Source organism: Mus pahari, chromosome 14 (genome assembly GCF_900095145.1).
Source record: "Mus pahari chromosome 14, PAHARI_EIJ_v1.1, whole genome shotgun sequence".
NCBI classification, from domain to species: domain Eukaryota; kingdom Metazoa; phylum Chordata; class Mammalia; order Rodentia; family Muridae; genus Mus; species Mus pahari.
The window spans coordinates 11,708,711-11,725,309 of record NC_034603.1 but is presented as its reverse complement, the minus strand read 5'-3'; the positions used below and the strand labels follow the sequence as shown (position 1 = coordinate 11,725,309).

The following is a 16,599-nucleotide window of genomic DNA, read 5'->3' as shown; positions in this document are numbered from 1 at the left end:
ATGTAATTACCAGGCCATCTAACATCAACCAGGCTCAGCAACTTTGATTCTCCTCCTAGGTGGGGTAGGGCTCATCTCACCAACCTCCAGATTATTCTATTTCGTGGATAACGTTAATCTAAGCTGATACTTGTTTTGAATTGATTTTTTTCCCCCATAAGCTGCTGCTCTTTGATGAGAGTCCCACTGATTACAACTAAAGCACCGGAAGAGATAAACCTCTTTCAGAGGAGGGCTTATGTCTCTGCAGGGCTTTAGGGACGACCAGACTATCTTTCTCTGTGTCAGGCACATGCTAATAAGTTCCCAAGGTAAATTTAGGAGGTGTGGGCAAGTGTATAGATGAGAATGAACTGAACATCATCTCATGGTTGGTATGGAACAGATTGGCCTATGGGAAAATCTGTGGGGCATTTTCTTGATTGATTCAGAAGGGCCCACAGTGGGTAGTGGCATCCCTGGGATGATGGTCCTGGGGTGTATAAGAAAGTGAAGTTAGCAAGCCAGGAGAAGTAAGCTAGTAAACAGTACTCCTCCATGATCTCTCCTTCAATTCCTGCCGTGAGTTCTTGTCCTGACTTCCCTTTATGATGAATAAGCTGTAAGATGAAATAAACTCCTTTCAATCGCAACTGCTTTTGGTCATGTCTTGACTATGGCGACAGAATGCAAACCAGGACAGCTGACTCAGAAAAACTATCTTCAAAGTTGAGGTCTCATGCATTCATTTTTTTCTCATTCGCGATTTTGAGTATTTATTGGATATCAGGATATGAATCTTGGGAAAGGGGAAGAGTTTCAGAGACGAGGAAGTGGATATTGACACAACAATTACTATAGCGATAAACAACGCCCAGTTCCCAGTCTCGCTCAGGTGTGTCCATTTGGTACCTTTGAAAGCAAAACAAAGTGGTCCAAAAGTCAGGGTGTCATAACTTCCCAGGTTGTCTTTGCCGACCTTTGTCTCAGATACAGCAAGCTGGCCACTGTCAAGGCCACCAGGAAATGCAATCTAAAGCAATCTGACTGGAGCATATTGTAACAGTGAGAACAGGTTAGGACAGGAAACCCCTTACATGTTCTTCCAGTTTTACTTTTTTAAATTTACTTACCATCATGTTATTTTCACAACAGATTATCAAGTCATTCAATTAAACTGGTTAACAAGTCCATGCTTCACTTTTTGATATTTTAGTGGACCACTGCTCCATGTTTTCCTCACTCCTCTTCCCTATTCTTGGCAAAACAAGCTCCCTGTAGCCCTTCATCCCTTGCTTGCACCTTGCTGTAAGCCAAGGCGTCCTGCCTCTTTTGCTGTCCCACTGTGGGACTGTGAGCTGAGTGCAATGACCCCAGGAAGAAGAATCACACAAGACCATTAACTTATTACTGCTTCCAATCCTTCACTGTCATCTTGGATTCCTAGTTGTGGTTTCTAAGTCCAAATCTTCAAGCTTTCTTTTCAACCACAGAGCCTTATATGTTCTTCCTTCCCTTCCTTTTCCTACCGCATTCTTATAACAATTCTCTTTTGTTTCAATTATCTAGAACTGTCTCACAGAATTTTGTTACTTGTGAAGAAAAGAACACAAATCATTGTAATGGCCACTCCAGTCCATGGCCACATGGCACACTTTCTTTTAGGTGTGTTAAATTCTGATTCACAGAATGACACTCTTCATATACTTTATCATCTTTGACCTTCCTGATTTTTACCAAGTATTCAGAACAAATTAGTCCCATTTTTATTGGAGAGAAAACTGAGTGGTGATTTATTCCCCAATTTTCTGTATTTGTTATCCTTTCAAAACTTTCATTTTCAGATGTAAGCCCAATGGTTTTATCTCCTAAGGCCCCATTTCTTCGCCACACACTGTAATGGTCTATTCTTTAAAGTTAGACAATTCTTAGTAGCCAACCACTTACATGTACTTATAACATCTTGTCAAATCTCCAACTACTTCTGTATTTGTTCTGTGGTAGATGATAGTGTCCCCAGGTCCCCCTTAATGAGCCCCAATACTATCTGTAGGGCAAAACCAAGACTCATAACATAGATGTAGTACACTTTTCAAATTTTGTGAGAATTTTCTTTTTAATTATTCTTGCTCCAATCATTTATATTTTAAATGTTTACATTTGTTCTATGACCATTTTGTACATGTTTAATAATCTTGTTTATTTTTTCTCTGCTCCTCATTTTACCTCACTCTCACCAGTGTGGCTCTCCTGACCTTCCTATACTCACGCCCTTTTGTTTAGAGACTCCTGTTTTTAATCAAGATTGTTAAATGACTAATTCCCACAAAGGTGACAAAGGGTCACTGATTCCACAGTAGTTTTGCTAAATCTGTATTTTCTTTGTTAATGAACACTGAAAGCATTACTACATGTTTTGGAGTCACACAAAGTATAAAGCAGTGGTTCTCGACCTGTGGGCTGTGACCCCTTTGGGGGTTAAATGATTGGGGGGGGTCATTTATATCAGAATTCCTCCATATCATATAGTTACATTATGATTCATAACAGTAGCAAAATTACAGTTATGAAGTAGCTACAGAAACGCTTTTATGGTTGGAGGTTACCAAAACATGAGGAACTGTGTTAAAGGGTTGTAGCATTAGGAAGGTTGAGAAACACAGCTGTAAAGTAACAGTGACTCACAGTCATATGTTCTTAGAGTACAGGATTCATGTTTCAAACCGTTTTGAAACCCCTCTGTCAATCTAGAAATTCTGTGCTCATCAAAGGAAAGGAAATAGCCAGCCTTTCCTTTAACACAGAACTCATGCATTCACCCAGATTTTACTAGGAGCCGAGGACGTCTGTTAAAGAGATGAGTGGAATCAGTTATCTCTACGCGTGCTTACTGCTGAGTCCATTTCCTCATGGTGCTCAGGAGGGGGGGCCACCATGAAGATTCCTGTCCCTGGATTAGCCCAACAAAGCAAGGGCAGGGACACCTCTCCTAATCTGATCAATGGGCCATGCCAAAAAGGGGTTAAAAGGCTGGCAGAACACCATGCCAGCTAAAGAAGCAGTGAGGAGAAATGCTGTAGAATTGGGGAATTCCTCTTCACTCACTCTTTTAAAGAAAAAAAAAAAAGTGTCTCACTAGGGTATCTAAACTGTGGTAGCAAATGTTCGCCATACATCATCTGCTGAGATAAATGACTGTTTCCTTCCTGGAATGCAAATGAAGTAAGCCCTAATTTCTGCAAATCCTATCTGAAACTACTAACAGTTACTGGCACTTGACTAACTTTCTAGTTCCTGGTTGGTGATTGTCCTTTTCAAGATAACCACTGGGTGTGATGAGTAGTCCCTTCCCTCTGTCCCTGGAGGAGGGGCTAGTCTATACTCAGAGTCTCTGGACAGTCTTCCTACCACGGCCACTGGCATACAAGGACATGGCTTGGGCTGGAAGGCCATCCGAATGGGACCCTAATGATTCCTTGCAGACTGACTTTCCTTTTTCCAAGTAGATAGATATTCTGTTTTGTTTTTTTTGTTTGTTTTTTATTCAAGACTAATAAATCTTAAGGTCTTGCTGTGACATTTTCCTAATAATGTCTGGGTTTGACATTCCAACAAAATATCAGAAAAAGAATGATTTTGTCCCCAGATCATTTTCCAAAAGGAATTATTAGTAGAGTTGTTTACCAAGGACTGTGTCATTCAGTCATTAATTTCTGATTAGAACTCATAGGCTTAGTCTATCCCCTGGCCTGTGTTTATTTTCTCTTCAACCCCAGGAATATGTTATTGCATTACTTCACAGAGAAGGACTTTCATCTACACTCAGTGAAAAAAATAAATAAGTGACATGAGGCATAAACTCTGGTCAACTGCCATCAGAGGGGCAGTGATGTCTTAAGGGAGTATTCACTGCAAAGACAAACCTTCTCTGCATAAAACTGTCTTGTTAGAGATAACAAAAACACAGGAAAACAATGGGAAAAACCAATGTTTTTTGGCAAAAGAGGCCATAAAAAGCAGAGTATAAATTTCAACCCGAGAAGCTATATTGAGCTGTTCACAGAAGATAACAATCATAATGTGTCACCTCTGCCAATAAATAATGGCAATGAAAATCCAAGCCAGGCTTTCAGTAACAGCTAGACATTCTATAGCATTGGATGAGAAAGGGAATTGATTAACTGGAAGACAGTGGTGAAGAAGAATGAGAAGTAGCAACATCTACAGAAGCCCAGAGAAGAGTAAGAACCTGCTACTCTATCCATAGTATTGGGAAGGCAGAGGAACTAAGACAGGAAGCAGGTTTTGGGGGGAGAAAGACTAGCATGGGGGAAGGGCTATAGGAGAGAATCAGAGGACATCCAGACCCTCCCCTATATAGTAGACAACCATGGTCATATGTAGTATAGGGTTTTACAGTCTGAGTCTGTAATGGATATCCATGGCTTTGCCGCTCAAAATCCTTTTTCTCCACAGATCAGTCCTCCTTATGACTTTCAGGTGGAAGATGCAATTTAGAGAATCCCGCCACTCTGGCCATAGTTAATTGGTCCAGGAATGGGTATATGATACCTAACCTGGGACAATCAGGCTATTTCCCTGGGACACTTTCCTGACATTGGTATCAAGAAGACTGGTTACTCCTCTCTAGGAATTAAATGGGAGCTGGGCCCAAAGGAGGTGGCGATTATCCTGATGGATTCTGACTTCCTGGCACCACAAGGCCTAAGGCGCACTCACCTTGTATTTTTCCAACAATTTTCATTTTGGGTAAGGTGTTTTTAGTCAGTATTTTGCCGTATGCAACCTAGGTAGTGTGTGTGTGTGTGTGTGTGTGTGTGTGTGTGTGTGTATGCATCTATGTGTTTTGTCTTGTACAGGGCAGAAGTTGGCACAGCTGTCTTCTTTCATTTCTCTCCACAAAATGTTTTGAGTCACTGTCCTTTACTAAACCTAGAGCTTATTGATTAGATTAAATTGGGTGATCAAGCATGCTGAGGGAGGAGTCCTCCTGTCTCTACCTTGATGATGCTGGGATTATAGGCTCACATCCCCTTCATAGTTTTAACATGGGTGCTAGAGATTCAACTTACATCCTCAGGGATGGTTATGTAATATTTACTTGCTGGAGCCATCCTGCACCTAAGATTTTTGATTAATCCACATGTTAGATAGGTATGGTTATCATTTGAGACAAGAAATATTTTCCATATTGAGTTTAAATACACACAATTTTTCTTACTGGTCAAGGTTATGTAGGACAACATTTAAATCTAAATATATTATCCTAAGCTATGGAGATGGTAGAATAGAGAAAGTCTGAAATTTTTATGTTATCATCCATTAATATTTTAGTGTGATTACATCTTTCACATAACCTGGAAGAGTGGGTCCTGAATGGATATAAATGGTAAAGCACTTTTAAATAGTTGTGTGCAAATAATGCTAACATTGGGAAGAGTGCATCCAATGTTAATACTGTGTATGTGTGTCTGTATGGAGATATACAATTGTGTCTGTGTGTATGGATCTATATAGTCACATGAATAGTTACCTTTCTACATGTATTTGTGTGTTATTATGCATACATGCCTGTTGTGTCTCTGTGTTTGACTATCTATTTATTTATTTATTTATTTCAGTGTGCATGTGTGTATTTGTATGCCTCTACTTCAGGAAAGAACAATAGAAAACTATAGGAGATAGCCTATTAGAAAAGAGTCCAGAAATTCATAAAATATAAGTCAAAGGTAAAATTAATTGGTTCTCACTGGGTTGTTCTGCCACTAAATTATCATTATTGCTGCAAGTAATTAAAACATATATAACTTGTGTATTTTAATGTACAGAAAAGTTATAATCAATTAAGAAATACAAACTATAAATAAAAGGACATAGAATTTATTTAGCCTTGGGGAAATCAGTCCTGTGTATAAAAATTGAGTTTTAATTTAGACTAAACACTATATTAACTAGTTAAGCTTTACTAAAATCCAGAATCTCTCAAATATTTTTGTTTTCATTTCTAGAATGTTCCCAACATCTTGTTTTTCTAGAAGAGAACGTTTTTGTGACATCTAGTTGAAGGAGATTGGTCAATACACTGGTAAGGACTATGCCTGAAGTAGCAGGAAAATCTACATGTAGTGTGTGGGTGAGATCGAGTTAAAATTTTGAGTTCTGAATTTAAGTTTTTTCTGCACAGGAATAATGATCACAGAAAACAGTGAGCACATTCAGCATGCACTGATAGTCCTCATTGAATACCAGTTCATATGGAGAGGAACCAAATCTACAAGAGACTAGTGAAGTCGAGTCAGGAGACACCGTGACACTTCTTTTAAAGTACTTATCACTGGTTAAAGAGGACAATCAGTAAAGACAGCAACTGCACAGATTTGACATAAATCACTTCTGTTTAAATCTTTGAGTTTTCATTAACACTAAAGCAGAAAAACTCAAAGTCATTAGACATATTTGGAAGCTGCTGGAGAAAGGTTCTTTTGAAAACTGGTAAATGAATGATAATGATCATATCTTCTTCATTTCCTGGACAGAAGACATCTCAGCAAAGCCAAATGCTCCATGAAAGAAATTAAATTAGGATATAGTCACTTTGAAAGCTCCATTGAATTTATAGATTGAACCAATCATCACTAATGATTATCAACAGGGCAGAAAAGACAACATCTTCCATGAGATGCTCATACACTATGTGTGGTGGTTTGTGTGTTGAAACACTTGATCCCCAGCTGGATGTGTGGGAGACTATAGAACCGTTAGGAGTACAGCCTTGCTACAGGAAGTATACCACTGTGGGAGGGCTTTGAAAGTTCATAGCCTTGAACCACTTCCCATTCTACCTCTGCTTCTTGTGTGTGGATGAAAATGTGATGAATTAGTTTCTCGCTTTTGTCCCACACCATGCCTCCTTGCCATGATGGACTCTACCTCAAATTGTAAGTCACAATAAAATTCTTCCTCAAGTTGCTTTTGCTCACTATTTTAACATAGCAACAGAAAAGTAACTAATATACAATGTTACCTATGACCCCTCTGTTTTAAAACACACATTCACACACTCACACACACACTTTCTCTGTCTCTCTGTCTCTCTGTCTCTCTCTCCCACACACACACACACACACACACACACACACACACACACACACACACACACACAGGGAGAGAGGGGGAGAGAGCGAGAGACCATTGAAGAGTGATTCATGTTCTGGATCTAATGACAGATTTATAGAAATAGACTAGAAAGGGGAACATAGTAAATGACACCACAGGTACACAATGAAATCAGAAAAATCAAGGTTATAGGGAATTTTGTACAATAAACAAATTGGTTTGTTAAACAACTTGATACCAACTATGCAAAGGACGAAGAGAGAAAAGCAAGAAATGCTAAGGTAAAAGAAATATAAGTTCGTTTTGGCCTGGCTCAAACAAACACTCTGGGAAACCAGTCAAGACCACTGACTTGAAAGTTAATATCAAGGAATTATTGCTGTTTTACCAGCATGATAATGGTGTACTTAAAGACCTTATCATTCAGAGATACATGCTAGATATTTGCAGGGGAAATGCTAAAATGCTGATTATTAAAAATACCTTCCAGGGCTAACGAGGGAGGAGAAAGACATGACAGATTTAATTATGTATGTGTTGCTTGTTTAAATTGGTCAATGGGTACATGGACATATATCAAATTATTCTCTAGATCTTATATATACTTGAAAATTTCTACAATAAAAATCAGAAGTGAAAACGTCACTGAGTTTAATGCTAGTTTGGTCCACTACAGCAGGGTAATAGAGCTGTTATTGTCTCACTTCTAATGGGCACCACAGAAGTACTTATCACAGGACAAAATAAGCACAAGCTTGATTTAAGTTACCCATTGATATCATATAGAATTATATATTATTATATAGATCATATATTAAGTGACCCACAAAATGTGATCACTATTCAACCGTGACAAACTAGAAAGCACTAAATATTCTTGATAGAAATTTTTAACAACCCATCATTGGCAGGACTCAATACCAGATTCCATTTGTACTAGGGAAGCAAATTTTCCCTGGTTCTCAGGGCAGGCAATGTTGAGAGGACTCGCAACCATACTGAGGTTTTGAGTTGGTGGTTCTTTTACTCTTACGGGACCACAACTCATTTGTGGGCAAGTGTTCATGTTTCTAAAAAATGCCAAAATCAGTAGTTCTACTGCAGAAAATGACTGTTTCTAACTGAGCAAATGCTTTCAAGCAGTAACTATTGGTAGGGAGGAAGCTATAATAGTTAAAAGAGATATTCAACAAGGAGTTGAAAATGGAATTATTAATCAGTGATGCCCTAGGACAGTGCCTTTCAAGTTCAATATGCACGTGAACCACCTGGGACTCTTGTTAAAATCACTGTGATTCTCCATTGCTGAGTAGCTCTTAGAGGATGCTGAAATGACCCAGCAACTTTTGGGCTTAGCCTAGCATATTCCTGACATGGGAAAATGGTTGGATACATGCTTTGGTAGACTTAAGTTTCAATCATTTAGATGCCAGGCAACCAAGAACATGCTTGATCTAGAGTACTGATTTGGAAAATCCATTTCTGATTCTTTCACTTTAGTGACTTTTGTATTTACTAAAATAAGATGCACAGGTATTCATTTTTTAGAGCCTTCAAGATTCAGAATGCCACAAATAAGAAAAGCGAACAAATTAATTCTCTGGGCAAGCCTTTTGGATGCTGGGCAGAACTTAACCCAATGGTAAGGTTGGACTGTTTGCTTCCAACTCTTCCCCGACAATGTGATATGGGACTAATTATTTCAAAAATAGGTCAATGATTTTGTGAATTCAAAAATGACTCCTCCCAAGAAAGATTCCAGCTGAAAAAGTAATGTTTGGGTCTAATTTTAGCTCTAGGAAAAGGATTTGAGCAACAATTCTGGTCCCCAGAGCTTCCTAGAAAGCAGACACTTATCAGTGGCTACTGATGTTTATAATTGTACTTGAATTCCACTTGTGGAAAGAGAAGAAGAAACTACTTGAGGCAGGGGAATTGTCACTTTCACCTGTCATGATTATGTCTGTATCAAATCCAGGAAGATGTCCCCTTCTCTAAAGTTTTATAGGAATGTGAATGAGTACTTGTTTTAAAAAATGTTCCCAGGTACCTTAATATATTGTACATTGAACCCTTCATGAAGATATCTATGGGATTCTAGCTTATTAGTTTGACTTGACCATGAACCATAATTTTCAAGAGCTAGGGATTGTGTTGGGTTCATTCTGCTTTGGGAAATGCTTGTCCAAGGAAGCCACCTTCAATTTCTCACCATTTCTGGGTAATGTAAATATGATTTGAAGTGGGGCCTTCTAGCAATGTCTGAGGTTTGTAAAAGTCTTTTGGGAAGAATGAGGGTCTCATAGATAATAGAAATGTAGAGAAAAAACAAGTTAACAAAAAGCCATTGAAACTCATTACTGAAGACTTACGTTTCTACAGAAATCATATTAGGAGGTGTTTAAAATCTTCTGAGACAATAGTGAGATCTGTCTTTACTGTTCCCCAGAATTTTCATCTCTCAGAAGAGGGTAGCAATTCCCACCTCACAGGGTGAAGTATGGACCCAAAGGATGATGTGTTCAGAAGGGTGGCCCTGCAGGAAAAGGAACTTGGTGGGATGGCAGTTTACTCTCTGTTCTTACTGTGTTTCTTACTGAGTTTGTTTTTTGTGCCTTTCCCTTTTTTCAGTTTTCAAGAAGTTGTCAGTGAGTTTATATCAAGAATATAAGGGGGAACATTTTCAAGGTATGCCCACTGAGGGCATTGTTTCACTGTGACATGGGAGAGGGTAGGGGTATTCGGGGAAAGCTCCCTGGGGACAGTGATGGTACATTCTGAGTGCTCACTGTGTATCTGCAGCAAGTCCCTAAGTGGTGACCCCCATCCTTCCTATGTCAGTTCTGGGATCTGTTCCTTGGAATAAAAGATTTCTGTGCTAAAATATTTAGGAAGCTACACATTCCCTCGCCTCCTTAGGGCTTATTAAGGGATCAGAGAAGTCCTACAGGATACAGAATTTAAAACATGTTTACTATTATCTTTGGCCTTATTTTTCTGTGCAGTGTTCTCCTCCCTTGCAACTCTCATCTATATCTTTGTTCAATACATTGAGGAAACTCTGTGGTACAGCATTAGCTAATAGTGAATTCTGTGCATATCCTGAAACCTTAGGAATTAAAGATAATAGGAAGAAACAGGGAGCTGGGAACAGCCAAGACACCCCCTGTCCAGAGAGTGGGCTGAGATTCAATCCGTTAATCCTGCTGCCTTTGTTCTTCCAGCAACCTGCTACTTAATTCTGGAAAGAATCTGTAAATGATAAATAAGTACCTTCCCTATGCACCTCTCTGTAAATGCAAGGTAACAGCTAAAGGGCCAGGAATGTGAGCTACCATAGACTTGAAGAACAAACATGGTTTTGAATTCTGGCTCCAACTCTACAGCCTCAGTGACTGTGGGTGAGAGACATGACTTCTCCATGGCCTAGTTTTCACATTTATAAAATGAGAATGGTAATGCTGTCCATCTGTTGGGCTGTTCTGGATGAGTTAATCATACAAAGCTCTTAGCATGGGCTCAAGCTTATTATTGATATTAGTGAATCATAGACACTCTTTTTTGTTTGTTTATTTTTTGTTTTTTGAGACAGGGTTTCTCTGTGTAGCCCTGGCTGTCCTGGAACTAACTCTATAGACCAGGCTGGCCTTGAACTCAGAAATTCGCCTGCCTCTACCTCCCAAGTGCTGGGATTAAAGGCATGTGCCACTACTGCCTGGCCGTAGACACTCTTGAGCAAAGGAAAATCTGGATAAGGACAAAGAGCTCTAGAAGCCAACTCAGGAAACCTTCTTTCCACAAATGAATGTACATTTTTAAGAAATGCCGAGTACCCCATGAGAATTCGGGGTGAGAACTTGAAATGTTTATTAAATTGAACGGTTATGGTGCTGGAGTATGAAGATTCCTTCACCTAACTTCCCTTTAGTTAAATCCCCAAGTATCTGGTTGGTATCCAAGAAACAGTCAGGAGCTGAGGCAAATGGAGGGAGAGAAGTCAATGAAATGCAATAGCTTTGAAAAAAGGGAGGAAATTAGATTAAAAACTAAATGAGAATGAAGTCAGAGGGGTTAAAACAGAGATGTCTATGCAAACAGAGCTTTATTATTTCCGGGACTTAAATGAAAAGGAATAGAAACAAAACCAAGTCTAAGAGATCCTTGCCTGTCTTCAGACAAAGGTGTCAGATTCACCTGGGTGCATGTAGTGGGTGTGTTATAATGTGTAAACTTTATTGTAAATATCAGTTAAAAAGGTTTCTCATCAAGGAAGTAGGTTACAGGGCCCCAAGTCCAGATCTAGATTATTCCTGCCTGCCTTGAAGGACTTTGCGACCGTACACCAGACTTTTGTCTTCCTCTTTATAGACACTAAAGTGACTCAGTGAATGGGGGAGGGACAAGCCAAGGAACGGAACACCCAGAGGCCCAGCCAGATCAGTGAGGATTGGAGACCAAGGGCTCAGTGGATGACTCTGTGATGGTGTGGTGCAGGTGTGTTCTTGTTCTGATGGCCACAGAGACCTCTTCTTGTGTCTGCAGCAGGCACCAAGCTCTTATTTTGCTCTTATTTCCTTATTTCCATTCATTCTCACACAAAGTTATGGGGTTTCTGTTAGCATTCCTGCCCACCAGTGGAGAGGAAGGGCCAGACTTATGATGCCTGTCAATCACATAGGAAGCATGTGAGACACACCCATCAGGTACTGTGGAGGAGGCAAGTGGAGTCAGAATATACTGTTTCATCTTGAGAAGTGATATAGACCACAGAACTACAGTTTATGAGACCCCTGGAGGAGTGAAGCATTTGCTTTCTTTCTCCCAAATCCCCTGACTCATTTAATCCTCTATAGCCAAAAGCTGGCAGAATAATAATTTAAAAAAATGACAGAAACCTTTCTTTAGAAAGAGGTTGGAAATCAAGCTATATAGGGAGAATTATAATTGAAAACAAGAATATCACATCCAATTAGCCAACACAAACTTTATGAAAATCATTGATATTAATAGCACCTACTTTCTAGTCTCTTTCAGTGTTCTGTCCCTGCTAAGCAATCGGGTCTATACCGTTTAGTCTTTAGAGTTACTCTAAGGGAAAGGTATTATTTTGCCTTTTTCTCATGATAAAGAAGCTGAAGTATGAGAGAGCGAGAACTTCTGTAAAATGCAGCTTATCCATGTCAGAACTTAGTAGTTAAGTCCAGTTTTGTCAAAACCTAGTTTCAGAGCTGGTCACCACCAAACTCTCTGTGTTTCCTCTACCATCCCACACTGCTGGCTAAGTGTAAGGAATTAACAAAGGTCTTAACAATGACCGACCTAGGAGAGGATTAGGGCTGTCAAAAGGGTAAAGTGGGAACTGGAACATAGCTCAGTTGGCTAAGTGCTTGTTGTGAAAGCGTGAGGAGTTGAGTTTGATTCTCAGACCCAACTTGAAAAAGCTCAACATGATATGTGCTTGTAATCCCAGTGCTGGAGAGCTGGAGTCAGGTGGGTCCCTGGAACTTGCCAGCTAGCCAGCATAGCCTATACAGTAAACTCCACATCCATGAGACCCTGTTTCAGTTAAGTAGGTGGAAGGCAGCTGAGGACACATGATATCAAATGCAAACAGACACCTGCATATACCCATATTGGAACATGCACGCACACACATACACACACACACACACATACACACACACACACACACACACACACACACACACACACACACGCACCAGGAAGAATGAGGAATGACAATTACTACTTGGCTGTAGCTAAGGAAGACCCAAAGGAAGATTCGTGCTTAGATCTGAGCTGGGCAGGGTTGGCTGAGAACAGAGGTTGGTTGCATTCTTAGCTGAGCAGTTGTAGGACTTGATTTTCAATACAAGTTAGGTTTCCCAGGGGGACAGCTAGTCATTACTTATGAACCCACTCCTTCATCAGGGTACAGACATTTTTAGCCTCAGTTTCTTCATCTGTGATATGGGCATGATAGCTACCTAGAAGGTTGCTGGGAGGACTGAATTTCTAAAGAGGCATCAGCTTCCCTTTCTTCTTGCCAGTGTAGGTTCAGCATTCCAAGAGATAGGCTAGCTTCTGGTCTCTGACCTCGCAACGGAAGGATATATAGAAAGTACTTACCTGCTGTGAGAAGCCCTTCACAACACGCCTCTGCTTGAGGTTGGTCTCTCCGTCCAAGTTGGCAGTTTCCAGATGGCAGACCCCACTGGGGTCTGAGGAGAAGAGAAGGAGAATGTCAGCTGGGACAATCTCATTGCACTGCATCTGGACAAAGTCTCCCACACGCACATCCTGCCAGCGCTTCGGCCTGTAGCTTTGTTCTTTTCTAGGGTGCAAGAAAGACAGACGTCTCAGTAAGCTTTAAGACTGACTCCTCAGTGCAGTGGCTTACTTTAGATGCCAGCTTGCTGAGTCCAAAAATCACCAGGGAAGTGTCTCCATTAAGGAAATGGGTAGATCAGGTTGGTCCAGCCCAATGTGGGTGGCATCCTTCATGGGGTGTGGGGTCCCTCAGTGGTATAAGAGTAGAGGAGGCTGATCAAGCAAACATGCATCTAGGAATGAATTTTCGCTCTGCTTTTGGCCTTGATGTCCCTGCAGTAATAGCCCTGTATCCTGGACTTGTAAGCCAAATAAAATTCTTCCTCCCCTAAGTTACTTTTGGTCATGGTTTATAAAGTTCCACTTGTAAAAGGTCTGTTCCTTTGATTATTTATAATTTTAAGCAGTTCCCCAGTGTTGAGCAGGTGTTGGGCTGCACCTTTCTTTCCTGGGTGGAAGAGTACTTTAAGGAGAAGTTAACTGTGGTATTATACTGCATGGCTAGTTATCACATAAGAAAGCAAAGGTACAAAGACCAGAGATAGAGGAAGGACTGTTCTCAATTCCTGGGAGCAGAGAGGCAGTAAAAGTGAAGATATTGATCATTAAGAATGTTTGGGACACTGATAAAATGGAAACCTCTAGACACATTTAGAACATTAGTGAGAAGTTACCAGGGATGTTGACAGCCTGGAGCCCACCATAACTGGAAATCAGAGGACTGAGGAATGGGAAGGAAATGATGTACTTACCTCTCTGTAATTGATCCAACTTAGATAATAGCAGTAGCAACAAGACCTGCCAATTTCACATTTAGAACACACTGAATACTGGAATCAACATTTGTTTGCTTACATGACAATGCATTGGTATAGACATTATATGAATTTCACAAACAAACTGAGGATCAAAACTTTCTTTCCTCAATCTTGTAAAACCAGAGTTGTACAACCTGAGCTTGTATCCAGCTTGATGGCAAAGTTCACAGCTTTCACTGCTAGCCCCTCCCAGCTAGTACAACAGCATCAGCTCTTCCGTTCCCTCCTTCCCAATACACGTTGTATTTACACAGAGCTCTCATTATCAGAAAATCTTTATTACAGCCAGCCAACTATTAAACAAATTTTGCTCTCCTAAGTAATCCAGAGCTATTATTTTTCTATCTTAAAAAAAAAAGTGAATTGAAAGTATCCCTCAGAGTCCTATAAATCTTTTGGCCATGCCAAGCTATATCTAATGTCTAAGACATCCTTAATTATTCCTGGGATCATACAATTTCAAGGCCTATCCTAGATGTGTGGGTGCTTCTATGATTGTCTCTCTAATGTTCTTTTTTCAATATGGGATTTGGACCTAGAGCAATATTCCACATGGTTTTTGTTTGTTTGTTTGTTTTTGCTTTTGTTTTTGTTTTTTGGAGTCCTGCTGGCTTGAAGTTGATATCTCTAAATGTACCTGGATCTAGGGAGGCAGCTTACTTCTGTGCCATTTCTACCAGATGCTGAGCCCCTCTGGCTGTTTTTGCTGGACTCTGAGCTTCCTGGGCACAACAAGTCAAGTACTCAAAAAGCATGTCTTCCCTTCTTTGGGTTCTTTGGAGAATCTCAGCAAATCCCTCCTAAAAGCTTTGGTCATACATGGTCCCCGCAGAAGACTCCTAGCCTTTGAAATGAAGTTTTTAGCCATCTGGAAGACTGGAGGAAGACCTCATCAGAATATAAAGTCATCGATAACATTAGGATTGGTGAACAGTCTTACACCTCGAAGTGACTACAGGGAATGCAGAAATGTTCCATGGCCCTAGGAACCAAGTACAGCATCCCTGGTCTACTCCAGGGCAATAATACCAACATGGCTACCAAATGTGGGGACTGTCTTTCTGTAGCATTATAGTATTTCTTATGTGATAAAGCATGTGTCAGATTTCCACACAACTTGTGATTAGTTCCATTCACATACCCATTGTACTCCACATCTCTTCTTAAAAATGAAGAATGGGGACAGTCCTATCAACTCTATTCCCCTTATCACTTCACGGATATATTTGAAAATGTATTCATTTGTATGCTTAGGTTATATCCTCCCAGCAAAACATCCATTGCAACTCAACTCTGGGATCACCTGTTGAGTGCTGAGTTCCAAGGCTCTTTAAAGGTTGTGGGATGAACTAAATTCTCAGGGCCAAGCGAACTTTCATAGAATGGAGAAGGGATTGGTCTTCTACCATTTTATCTTTTCATTTTGAGAGGAAAAAAATAAAAAATGATTCTTAAATATTAAAGGAAACTTGCTCAAAGGAACAAAGGGCTACCCCCACCCCAGTTTATCTGTATCTCCCTTTATTTCCTCCAAGCCTTTGGCTTCCATAGCTATGGCTGGGATCCATGAGATAAAGCCTTCGGAACTGTGGGGTATCTCCCGATTACTACAACATCAACATGCAGCCTTGTGTGTCAGAATGGATTAGGGAGAAGTCCTTGAATTTGAGCATCATCTGGATGGTCATTATTTTCAGTTTCTTTATTCTGAAAGTTGTGACAAATATGTTAGGTGGGGTTGCTACACTCAGAGCCAAGTCAAGGCCAAAGCACATTCATTGGTGAATACAAGTCTGCTATTTCCACTTTTCAATAAAGATCTCCACTGCTTTCTATGGGATATAAGTAGGAACAAGGAAAGATGGAAGGCTCTGGAGGTTAGTGTGCATATATACTTATGTGTTTGAAGTAGGCTGGAATGCTAATCTTTCCATCTTCATCATGATCCATGTATCACTAGACTTGTGCTCTGTCTTCTTTATGATACTGCTTGGATCCCAGTGAGGCTACCAGCATGCTGGACAGTTGTTTCTATGTGCCAATTCTTTTCTCAGACACAAACAGGATAGGGAAGGGACATCATGGTTATTACTGGAGGTTTGTCTCTTCACTTCTGTAAAGCAGTTGCCACTACTCTGACATCCTTGTCTTTCTTCTTCATGCTTTTTATGCTTAGAATTATATTCTGTGACTTTGGATCAGGCAAAAATGACCTGTACACACAAACCCTAACCTTTCCCCCTAAACTTTTGCCTAGAAAATAGAGATTTCAGCAAATTGATGCTCCAGGCTCTGGAGTGTGGTTTGTGAAACAAGTTCCCAGAAATACTGTTCT

General features: G+C 40.2%; 1 protein-coding gene across 2 annotated transcripts in view; it reads right to left on the bottom strand.

Moving 5' to 3' along the window:
* The window catches only part of Atp10b (ATPase phospholipid transporting 10B (putative)), a 183,025-nt gene that overhangs the window by 72,291 nt on the left and 94,135 nt on the right, over positions 1-16,599 (bottom strand). For both annotated transcript variants that reach the window (XM_021213839.2, XM_029546265.1), the window contains exon 4: positions 13,246-13,450. In XM_021213839.2, the coding sequence (XP_021069498.1) occupies positions 13,246-13,450 (205 nt within the window). The remainder of the gene's footprint in view (positions 1-13,245; positions 13,451-16,599) is intronic.